Here is an 11,783-nt window from a genome sequence, read left to right on the forward strand (position 1 = left end):
GTCTCCCCATAGCCCCACCCAGAACCTGTCTGTCCTCCCAGGACTAGGGCCAGCCCAGGGATGTGGCTAGAACTTGGCTCCCACTTTTTCTCCTTCTACAACTCAAAGGAAAACCCTTGGCCATTAGCTCTGTGAGCGATTCTGGCCTGTGGGTGTAATCTAAACAAATTCCTCCCAACACCTTAGAGTCTTAATAACACAGCTGGTTTACCATGATCTCCAGAAACACTATTAGGCTGAGTCGGTATTCATGTCCTGTCCTGGAAAATAATTTTCTCTCTTGGTTGAGGAGAAGTTATTACCATCAGGCTCTGACTCCAGACCCTCCGCCTGCTGACCTGGGTTTTCCTGGTTTCTTTTGCACATGGGTGGGTAGATTAGCTATGGGAGGATAGGGGTTTGGGGTTGGAAGGGGAAGGGCTGCAGTGAGAAGTCTCTGAGACTCCCATATCTTTCTCCACTCAAGCCTGGAGTGTATTCCAAAAGAGAGGTCCCACAGGGTTCTAGAAAGTACTCAGACATAGAACCCAGGGTTTATTTTGTCACTCTCCATTAGGCTTGAATTGGATTTATTTTCCCCTTCCTTTAGTATTATAGATGGGGACACCAAAGCCCAAAGAGGTGAGATGACTTGCCTAAGGTCACCCAGTGAAAGAGCTGGCACTAGATCCTAAATGTCCAGATTCCTCATGTCAGCCCTTTGCCCTGTTTCCAGCATGACCAGATTTACCCCGGGTTTCAAGGGGAATGACAGGTGACCCTGCCAGGCTCATCCACTAATCCCAGAATCATAGGCAAGAGGGAGTGCCAGGTTTTAGAATAAAATGCCCCATTTACACACTAGGCCACAAACACATGGGACTCATTAGCTCCCAATCAGGGAGAAAACAGTAATCCAGAATGGGTTTGATTTCTTGAAGCTGGACCCAGATTGGCCATGAAATCTTAGTAAAGTCGTCTCCCCTCAGCTCCCCCCCCCCGCCCCCCCCACCCCGTTCCCAGAAGCTAGGATTCTTTACGGGTTCTGTAGTGATGCCTGAGAGTCCCCACACCGAAGGGCAGAGTAATGTGGTCGGGGAAGTTGTGTGCCAAGGCGGAGCTGGCTTGTGATCCAGAGAAAGGACCAGGCTCGGAGTTGAACCCGGCAGGCTTCCCGGAGGAGGAGGCGGGGCCAGCTGGGTAAAACAAAAGGAGGGGTGGATCTTCTTGCTGATGGGAAGTGACTGAGTGGAGGTTCAAACAAGGCTGGAAACATCCCTCCCCTCAGTGCCCCTATCCCTGGCCTCCCTCTCTCCGGTACTTGTCCTTTCCCGCCGGGTCTTGGGGTCGCTCCGAAGGGTGACAGCGCCGCCCGGCCCTCGAGGTCCAGCAAGGCCCTGGGGAGCGCGGCCGGCCGGAGATCCTTTCCGCTCGCAGGGGTCTCCGCAGCCCTTACAAGGAGTTTGGCGGCGCTTGGGCGGCCCCGCCCGCCGGGCTCCCCCGGCCCCTCCTCCCCGCACGGTCGGGCCTGGCCGCGGGAAGGCTGCCTGCTAGGCGCGGGGCCCGGGAGGCCGACGCCGCCGGGGCCGCGAGTGCCAGAGAGGCCGCCACTCGCTCCCGAGGGCCCCTACGGGCAGGCACGCTGCTCGGGGCCCTTAGGCCAGCACCCGTCTCCCTCTCCGCAGCGTCGCCATGTCCTCGGTGTTCGGGAAACCCCGCGCGGGCAGCGGGCAACAGCAGAGCGCACCCCTCGAGGTCAACTTGGCCATCCTGGGGCGCCGCGGGGTGGGCAAGTCCGGTGAGTGGGGTGCGGGCGGGAGGGAAGGGGTCAGGCGGGGACGCGAGAGACAGGGAGCGGTGGAGGGAACGGGGCGCTGTGGGCTTGCGGGCAGGCTCTTCCACTGGCTTTCGGGGCTTCTTGCGCCCAGGTGGGTTGGATGAGACGCCGTGATGGTATATACCTTCTTTGCCTCAGCTTTTCTTGCTTGGTTCTCCCTCAGCTTGTTTTCAGCTCCTCCAGCTCTCAGCTAGCTGTCTTCTCTTCCTGGCCTGTCTTTCCCTCTGTGTCTCCCTACTGTGTCTGTGTCCTCCTTGTCTGTGACCCCAGCTGTCTCCCCTCTGTCTCTGTGTCTCCCAGTCCTCTGCTGGTCTCCCCCTTGCCGTTCACCGCCCTCCATCTCCTCTTCCTGGCCAGCCGTCAGCCCTGGTGACAGGCACCAAAGGGACCTGTTAGGCACTGATCCCCAGCCCAGGGCCCCTACGGAGCTCAGTCGCAGCCTTGCTGCTCCTTGATTTAGGCCAGGGGGAGAAGGGGCCCCAGGCCCCTGAAGGGAGGTGGTAAGAGTCGCTGGCTTTTGGGATTTCCCAGGGAGAGGCCGCTACCCACTCCCCACCCCAATTCTCTGGGATTCTGGAACAAAGTGTGAATTCTTATCAAATGTATTTGTTTCAAGTCAAACCCCTCTCTTGACTTTACGGAAACACATTGGACTATGGTCTCAGGTGCCTCCGACCTGTCCTTAATGAACAAAGCCCTTGGATTTACACTCAGGCCATTTCTATCAACACTGAACTCTGCCTTCACCACCTTTGGCAGCTGGAGCCCAGCTGGAGCCCAGGGGGTGGGGGTGGGGGGGTGTCACCATAGGCAAAGATCCAGAAAAAGGGTTCACCGCTCTCCCCACCATTCCCAGTCCCAGGCAGCTGAAGGGGGGAAGGCAGAGGGGGCTTCTCCACTGGCTGTTTTCCAGCTGCAGCCGTTAGTGAATGGCCATCATGGACTCAGCTGTGAGACTCAGCGGGCGCCTACTCTCCTCTTTTGAAGCCAGCGCCCCCGGCTCAGAGATGGGACTCTGGATCATGCTTTCCTAGAGAAAAGATTTGCCCTCTTCCCTTTGAAAATCAAATTGTTATCTGTGGCTCTGTCACTGGTACAGTTTAGCCAGTGACTACTTGAATGAAAGAATTTAAATTTTAAAATACGTATTCCCTGGGTATTAGTTTGCAAACTGACACTGTTAGGAATCCTGGGAAAGAATTTTAAGGATTTTCTTTAAAATACTGCATTACTTTTTAAGAGTTCAGTAGAGTAGTGGGCTGTCCCTCAGCTTTATGTGGTTAAATTCTGAACAAAATCTTGTTAATGCATTCCACCTGGGGAGAACTTCCCCAGGTTTTATGTTCTGTGACCCTCCCATGATGAGTGTGGAGGCCTTAGAGCCAAGACTCGAGGACTGAGGACTAGAGTGTGTTTACTTGGGATTCGGGGCTTCATATCCCTCCCAGAGATCACCCACTGATAACTCAGCTCTTACTCTCTCTTTGGCTTGTAGCCAAAGCTGGGATAAATGCCTCCACACTTCAGAGTCTTTGTGCCTTGTCAAGGGTGGGGGAGGTTTCTCTTCACTTAGAGTCTCAGCAAGTTGGCCCTAAGGTAACTGCTTGCCTGGGTCCAGACCCCGTAGTTAGGGTCTTCACAAACGCCCCTTAGGCTTGCCTCTCATTTGTTTTCTCGCCGCCATCCCCCTCCAAAATAAAACATCCCAGAATGCAACCGGGAAGGACATGGTTCCCCATATTTCTGGTTTCCTCTGAGCCTCTCAAACCAGTTCCCCCGCTCTCCAGAGAGCAGAGGGGTCACAGAGGCTAGATAAGTCCTCCCTAAAATGAGAGGGGCAGGCTCCAGGGCCCAGCAGCCAGACACGATGGGGAGACTGAGCCAACTTCTTTCTCCTTCTTGCAGCCCTGACGGTGAAGTTTCTGACCAGGAGGTTTATCAGTGAATATGACCCCAACTTGGGTAAGGGCCCACTCCCCCCTGTCCCTCCTGCCGTGCCCACTTGGATCTCCCCTGCAAACACACATATGCCGTGGTGGGCCCAGGCCTGACCAGGACCACACATCTGGGGGCCGAGGGGAGGAGCCACCAGGATGACTCAGCCCATGCGACAAAATGTTTTAAGTTCCAAAAATGTACCCTTCCTCAGCTCACCCCAGACAACTTGGGGGTTAGCCCAATTAAGAGAACTGAGAGAAGTTGCTTTGCCCTAAAATATGAAGTATGATGAAACTTAAAAAAAAAAAAACGAGCATTGCAGAATATGCACATCCATTAAGTGTTTTTCTTCCAGATGGTTATTCTGTGTACTTTTCCACAAAAGCTGGACAAGACATTTGGGAAATTCCCTAGTAATACTGGCTTCTAAACCAGTTTTTTAACCACACAAGAAAACTAGTCTTGTTTGGTAGCTGTATCATGATGGTGTATTGGAAAAAGGGATGCCCTGGTGTCAGAGCTGAGTTTGAATCCTGGCTTTGTCACTTATTGGCTGTGCACTTTTGAAGCAGTCACCTAAGCTCTCTGAGCTTCTGTTTCCTCATCTGTGAAATGGGCATAAAAATACCTATCTCAGAGAATTACTGTGAGGATTAATGAAATAACACATGTAAAAGACGTAGCGTAATACTTGACCCACAGAGACATTGAATGCGTATTCGCTTCTCCTTCCTTCTTTCTCCTCAAATGGCTTCCCATCTGTGGTGGCTGAGATTCGCCCAAGTTAATTAGATCACTGTTCTGAAAATTAATTTTAGCAGCAGGACCTTTTCCTCAAATAACCTCTTACATGGAAGCCCAATATCTAAATACGTAAAAGCAGAATTTTATTAATATAACTGTAACTTAAAGCTCACATTTATAGCATTTCTTTATGGTAAACTTTCCACTGAGAAAAATGGGGTGTCTGGATGCTCTTTGCTCTTTGGAAACGGAGGTTGCAGTCTTAGATTATCTTCCCCCTTCATAAGAATTGAATAAGGCGTTTGTGGAACCCCTGAAGGCCCTCTGAGGAAACCCAGGGCTCCGGGAGGACCCTGGGGTCCCACAAATGAAACCTCCACAGTGCAGCACCACCGGCAGCAGACCTCTGATGGATTGCGCCCTTCACGCCTGAAGGAAAGGGCTCCTCAGCCCACTGGTGCCCCTCAGCCCCTCAGTCCAGGCTGGGATGTTGAATCCCAGTGTCAGAGCAGGAAGAGATGTCAAGGCTACTTGGTCCAGTGTTTTTAGAATTTATTCCTTACGTAGCAGAATCCCCTCTTCCACGGAGATCTTACACAGAACCCCAGGGGTCAAGCAGAGGAAGCAGAGGGGGTCCCCTGGCTAAGTCAGGAATGCAGGGTAGGCAACTTGCGGACAGTCCTTAAGGGGTTTGTTCCTCAAAGTTTGGTGTGACCGCCTGTGCTTTGACACAGCCCCTCGGCTACAGCGGAGGAAGCAGGCCCAAGGAGCTTTGTGGGCCAGGGTCACCAGCAGGTCTGAGGGGAGCCCATCGATTAGCAGAGGTCAGTGCCCAGGGGAGTGAGACACAGGAGCACGAAGTCAGATGGGCGGGGTGGGGGAGTGGGTGGGAAGGGAAGGCACACAGCAGGGATGTCTGGGAAGGGAAAACGGAGATTCTCAAGGACAGTGGCTCAAAAGACAGATTCTGCCTACCTCAAATATTGCATGGAACATACTTATACTAAAAAGTATTAGCTGTTTATCTGAAATTCAAATTTAACTGGTTATCTTGTATTTTATTTGGCAGCCTATCTCCAGTCTCTCTTCTTCCTGTCTCCCATCCATACCCTTCAGGCAGGGTCGCACCAGAGGTGCCTATTACAGTGGTGGTTTGAGCTTCCTGGTTGAGCAATTTTGGAGTTCTGAACTGGTAGGGGAATGCGTGGTCAGACGGTCTGAGGTGGGGGTGTGGCAGCTCCACAGTGGTTAGTCACCTCAGCCTTTTTTCTCGTACCACACCCTGAGAGCTTCTGAGCTGGAGAGATGGCCAGACGCTCTCCTGTCGGCCATTCTGGGAGGCCAGTGCTGCTCCTTGGGGGTCCTGTCCACTGTCTGAACATTCCCACCACTGTCCCATGGCTGGTTCCAGCAACAGGGGGGGACTCTCGGACCAGAGCCTTTCCTTCTGTGGAGAAAGGTCTGAGCATCCAAAGAAGAGTTAGCCATGTGGAGATGTAAAACCACCCTTTCCCCTTTTCTTTTTTTCTGTACGCGGGCCTCTCACTGTTGTGGCCTCTCCCGTTGCGGAGCACAGGCTCCGGACGCGCAGGCTCAGCGGCCATGGCTCACGGGCCCAGCCGCTCCGCGGCATGTGGGATCTTCCTGGACCGGGGCACGAACCCGTGTCCCCTGCATCAGCAGGCGGACTCTCAACCACTGCGCCACCAGGGAAGCCCCACCCTTTCCCCCCTTTTCAAACACCTTCCAAGAGCTTGAGCTCAAAGGGGCCTCTTGAGGGTCGACACCTGTGATGTTCATTCCTATCTCCAGCTTGGAGTGCAGTGCTAGGCACAACACAGATGCTGTTAAACATGGGATTTGAATTTTGGTTTTAGGATTACCCTTTAAAGAAGAGCTCCTATTATTATCCCCATTTTACAGGTAAAGAAACTGAGGCAGAGAGGGCTCAGTGGTTTGCCTAAGATCATGGAGAACCTCAGGTACAAAGGAAGATGAGACACCACTCCAGTTGCCCTCCACTAAGGGTGGCCTTATGCTATCGAGGACCTGAAGTCAGAAGTCTGTGTGGCACTGGGCTCTCTGAGCCTTGGTTTCCCCATCTGGAAGATAGGACTAATAGACTGTGCTCTGTGTGTGAGCTGTGCCTTGTTATACGTTGTGACTGTTAGAGTTGGTAGGAGCCAAGAGAGTCAGTGCCTGTGAAAGGGCTTCACCTGTGCTGAGCACTCCAGGAAGCGAGCAGGGGTATCCAGGAGGACACCCTCCTCTCACAGAGGGATTGGGGGCATCTCACCTGGTTTGCCCAGGGCAGAATGACAAGCTTCTCACCGCTCTTCTCCTCATCCTGCTCCAACAAGGGTACAGGCACCATTTCTGAAGCATCATCCCATACACACTCTGACCAGAGCTCCTTTAGTGACATTTTAAAAATTATTGCTGTAAATGAGAGAAAAATACTTCGGGAAAGGGATCTTTTCTCAGCATTTAAGTCCTAAGAATGTTATTTAGAACTAGCAGTTATGAAACCCGTATTTAGTAAAGGACTCTAGAATGACCAGAGGGCAGGGACTTTGTGATGGGGAGGCAGGACATTACTGTGACTTGGAAAGGAGCCCCCACTGCACCCCCAGCCCCTGGAGTCACCTCACTTGCAAAGGGGGAGGGAGCCGGATAAGATGATTTCATGACCTCTGAGCCTTCTCCACTTTGCCCATGCATGTTCCACGGCCTCAGCTGGACGGGGAGCTTCTGCTCTTTCCCTGTATTCTGCACAGATAGAGCTGGAGAATTGGCTTGTCCACTGAGCAGAGGGAGTGAGGGGGTCCCACTGTAGAGCCCCAAGTTCAAGTTCCTTCTGATAGGGTGCTGTGTGGCTGTGGGAGAGTTCTCTTCTTTTCTGGGCCTCACCTTCCTGTCATCTCTCTATGGAAGAGCTAACAGCAACCTCAAAAGGCTGTTGCATTTAAGGGACTGTAGGAGACCAAGGTTGGGCTAATATATTTCCTTGGGCTGGGCACAGCATGGTGCCTGTTTGGGCACAGAAGCTGGGAAGCACCTAAAAGGCATGCATCAGACAACTCTGGCAGGAAAATAAAGAAAATTCTGAAGGAGATATAGGTATCCAGGGGCAGCTCTTCTTGCACCAAATATAGTTAAACATTTGGGGCATATTTTCCATGAGATTTTTTTTTTTTTTTTGTCTTTGAACAAGAACGGCTATTTATCCAAGTCCCCACAGCAGGCTGGGGACGGGAGCTGTCTATGACTCCTGCCGGCTGCTAGTGGACCTGGCATGTGTCCAGGCCTGGCTTAGCTGCCAATGGCCCTCAGAGAGAATTCCGCCACGGCTGGGGGGTACGCTTCTCACAGTGGCTGCTACCAACAGGCAGAGAGGGCTCCAGTTCTGCCCAGAGGGTTCTTCTTTGGGGTCACTTGGGGCACAGGGGCACCACCACCCCCAGGGAAAGGTGAGGGCCAAGTACACTCACATGTGTGGGCCAGTGGCACAGGGGAAAGTTGGGGGTAGGGAGAATGATTGTGACAGTGAGGTCCTCTTTGCAGACCTGGCCACTTGATACTTTCTCAGGTTTGAGGTCATGAGGACTTAGAGAAAACAATTTGTAAAAACTCATGAAATCCAAATAAGGTCAGTGGTGTAGTTCATAGTATGGTACCAATGTCAATTTCCTGGTTTTGACCATGGTACTATGGTTATGTAAGGTGCTAACGTTGGGGGGAGGGGGGGAAGAGTACACAGGAACTCTCTGTACTATTTTGCAACTTCTACATGAGTCTAAAATTATTTCAAAATAAAAAGTAAAAAAAAAAAAAAATCACCTAGGAATGTGAACCTGCCCTGGAAACTTTGGAGCACTATGTCCCCACTGTCCTTTACTGGGCATTTGTGGAGGGCCAGGCCCCATGCCTAGCGGCCCATCCAGTCCTCATGCAGCCCTGTGAATGGTGCAGGGACAAGCATTTAGCACAGCGCCTGGCACGGAGTAAAAACCTGAAAACTGTTAGCCAGTGTTATCACATCATCCCTATTTTAAAATGAGGAAACAGAGTCTCAGAATGCTGAAATGACTTGACCAAGGCACACAGCTAAAAAGTAGCTGAAGTTGGGTTTGATTCCCATCTCCAACCTAAAACTTTCAACCATCCTAGATTCCTCTGCTATTATTTTGACAAGGATTACTTGTAAAACCTTCTTGGGACCTCTTTTTCTTTATTGAAATATAGTTGATTTACAACGTTGTGCCAGTTTCTGCTGTACAGCAAAGTGACTCAGTTATACACAGAGACTTTTTTTTTTTTTTTTTTTTTTGCGGTACGCGGGCCTCTCACTGTTGTGCCTCTCCCGTTGCGGAGCACAGGCTCCAGACGCACAGGCTCAACGGCCATGGCTCACGGGCCCAGCCGCTCCGCGGCATGTGGGATCTTCCCGGCCCCGGGCACGAACCTGTGTCCCCTGCATCGGCAGGCAGACTCTCAACCGCTGCACCACCAGGGAAGCCCACAGAGACATTTTTAAAAATATTCTTTTCCATTATGATTTATTACAGGATATTGAATATAGTTCTCTGTGCTATACAGTAAGACCTTGTTGTTTATCCATCCTGTATATAATCGTTCACCTCTGCTAATCCCAAACTCCCAGTCCTTCCCTCCCCCATCCCCTGCCCCTCCTTCTCGGGTCTTCTAAACAGGGTCTGACCCACCTCCCCGCCCTCCGCCCCCCGCCCCCGGCCCCTGCCTTAATCATGTTGTGTGCTTCTCCTTTCTTGTCCCTTCCCCACCGGGGGCCAGAGGGTTGTCCTGATTGTCCTTGGGGTCTTCCTGTGGGCCAGGTACTGTGGTTGGAGAGAAGGGGGTGGAGAAGCTTGGGGTTCAGGTGGGAGGGGCTGGCAGTGCAGCTCCTGAGGCCTCTGCTGCTCACTGGGCCCGTGAGCCACACACACTCCATCCTACAGGTGTGGTGGGTGGACCCAGAACACAATCCCATACCCTGTGGCATGTTCTATGAGTGCCCTCGGGTGCTCTGGGCCTGACAGGTGGAGCAGCATCTCCTTGGTGGGAGGGTCTGCCCGTGTCCTCCATGTGGGTGAGAGCCAGGGTCTTTCCAGTGGTCCTGGCTCAGCCAGCCCCAGAGCAAGTCCCCCAGGGGCGCACAGGGATCCAGCAAAGGGAAGCTGGAACTCAGACCCAGCCTACCATCGAGTGGCCTGCCCTGCCTCTGACTGGGCTGACCGTCTGTGTTGCAGAGGATACCTACAGCTCTGAGGAGACCGTGGACCACCAGCCTGTCCACCTGAGGGTCATGGACACTGCAGACCTGGTAACATTACCCCCATGACCCATGAAGAGCTGAGAGTCAATGCAGCCTCTTGGGAAGTCCTGCTTCCAGAGTGTGGACCTCAGATGGGACTCTGTAAACCTTTTAAGCTCCAATTTGCTATGTGTTCCTGATTGAGGTGCTGACCTCTCTGGGCCTGAATCTATTGATGTGCCAAATGAGAAGGGATAGGAAGGGGCCTGGGGAGACCTGATGATTGTCGGTGTCAGCTCTGAGATTCTGTGCTCTGGGGCTTGACGTCTGTGTACGCATGGAGACAGGTGCCCACACGTGTTTACACAGAGGCTCCCCTGGCCCAACCTTGCCCCGCCGCCCAGTACATACATCTCCCTGTGTCCTCACCACCCCCGCCAAGGCTGGATGCCAGTTCTTCTCAGAAGCCAAAGGGGCACCGTGAACCTGACCCCAAACCAGCAGTGCCCAGGCACAGCCAGGTCTCTGTAGGGGCCATGCCAGAGTCTTGGCTCTGTGCCCCAGAGGCCGAGGTCTCCAAGTCTGGGGCTGGGTGGTGGGAGTGAGGCTCAGAAACAATGTCTCCTTTCACAACAGGCCAAATCCACACTCAAGTGCCCCTTTGAAAAGGGCCCTGCTGGGGAACAATATACAGAGATGCAGGGAGCGGGGAAGTGGGATGAGACAGCTCAGGTGAAGGCCTGTACCCTGGCCTCCTCTGCCCCTGACAGAGGCTGCCCTCCTTTGCCCCAGGACACCCCCAGGAACTGTGAGCGCTACCTGAACTGGGCCCACGCCTTTCTGGTGGTGTACAGCGTCGACAGCCGCCAGAGCTTCGAGGGCAGCAGCAGCTACCTGGAGCTGCTCGCTCTGCATGAGAAGGAGACACAGCGCAGCTACCCTGCTCTGCTGCTGGGCAACAAGCTGGACATGGCCCAGTACAGGTGAGTGCGGCATTTTGTCCCACACCCTAGAGCTCGCCTTCTCCTTTCTCGTAAAAGCGGTGTCATCTTCAGGGATTATTTGGCTGCTAAGAAGAGTAATCCCCTTGGATGTAGATAGAAGGGGGTGTGTTGTAAGGATACGGTGGGCAGGGCTTCCAGGCAGCCAAGGGCAGGAAGGGAAGAGCATCTGGGCTGCACAGGAGCTGGACCCTGAAAGTCGGAAGAGAGGCCACTCCTCCCATCCTCCTGAGGCTCTGAGGTCTCTCTCAGCCTCACCCTTGCTTTCCTGAGACTATATGACCTTCTGTTTCCACTCCCCACAGCTGGCTGGTCATCCAGTGCCCAATTCCAATTCTGGGGAGAGAGGCTCTAATTGGCCACCTGGGTCAGGTGTCTGCCCTGGTCCAACCAGCTTTCGCCTCACCCAAGCGTGGTCCCCAGGCTCATTCCCGCAGTTGGCTGTGCTGAGGGCAGGTTCTCTTAGAAAGAGTTGGAGTTGAATCGGAGACCACAGACTGGGCCAGAGGACAGATGACCACTGAGTGCTGCAGCCGTATTTTGCTTGGCTGGCACAGTGTTTTAAAAGAGCGGGAATTGGAATGCTTCGAGGTGGGGCGTGCCCCCTCCAGCTGAACACAGGCCTCACACTCCCCGTGGCTTACCTCCACCCTCCCCACACACCCAAGTTGCCCGCCTGGCCCCTGAGGCGTTTGAGACTGTGATGCCTCCACCTGATGGCTGACCCCACTGGCCCTCTCCAGCACATCCGTCCTGTGTGGCCAGTCCACCTGCGAGGTAGGGCACCCCCCACCAGCCTTCCTCCCGTCCCTTCCTTCTCAGGGCTGGTCACTCCTTCTTCCCCAGGCCCCAAAGGCCCACTGACTGATGTTAGGAAGGAGGGAACACTTAATATAGATCGGGGCTGATGGGCAGTGGGGAAATGGGGTGTGGTCTCATGAAGGGTGCTCACGGTAGGAGCCTTCAAAGGTGGGCAGACCCTCAGACCCAGACAAATTCCATCTCAGGGAAT

The 11,783-nt window shown here is 53.4% G+C and overlaps 1 protein-coding gene across 2 annotated transcripts in view; it reads left to right on the forward strand.

Moving 5' to 3' along the window:
* The window catches only part of RASL12 (RAS like family 12), a 32,694-nt gene that overhangs the window by 14,072 nt on the left and 6,839 nt on the right, over positions 1-11,783 (forward strand). The window contains exons 1-5 of one of the 2 annotated variants that reach the window (XM_070044897.1): positions 1,241-1,296; positions 1,665-1,777; positions 3,722-3,778; positions 9,766-9,839; positions 10,563-10,753. In XM_070044897.1, the coding sequence (XP_069900998.1) occupies positions 1,672-1,777; positions 3,722-3,778; positions 9,766-9,839; positions 10,563-10,753 (428 nt within the window). In that variant the 5' untranslated portion in view covers positions 1,241-1,296; positions 1,665-1,671. Of the gene's footprint in view, positions 1-1,240; positions 1,297-1,664; positions 1,778-3,721; positions 3,779-9,765; positions 9,840-10,562; positions 10,754-11,783 lie in introns of those variants that run through there. The other variant, XM_030875275.3, reaches the window with a different exon arrangement.

The sequence above is a fragment of the Globicephala melas genome, chromosome 2, assembly GCF_963455315.2.
Source record: "Globicephala melas chromosome 2, mGloMel1.2, whole genome shotgun sequence".
Classification (NCBI taxonomy): Eukaryota; Metazoa; Chordata; class Mammalia; order Artiodactyla; family Delphinidae; genus Globicephala; species Globicephala melas.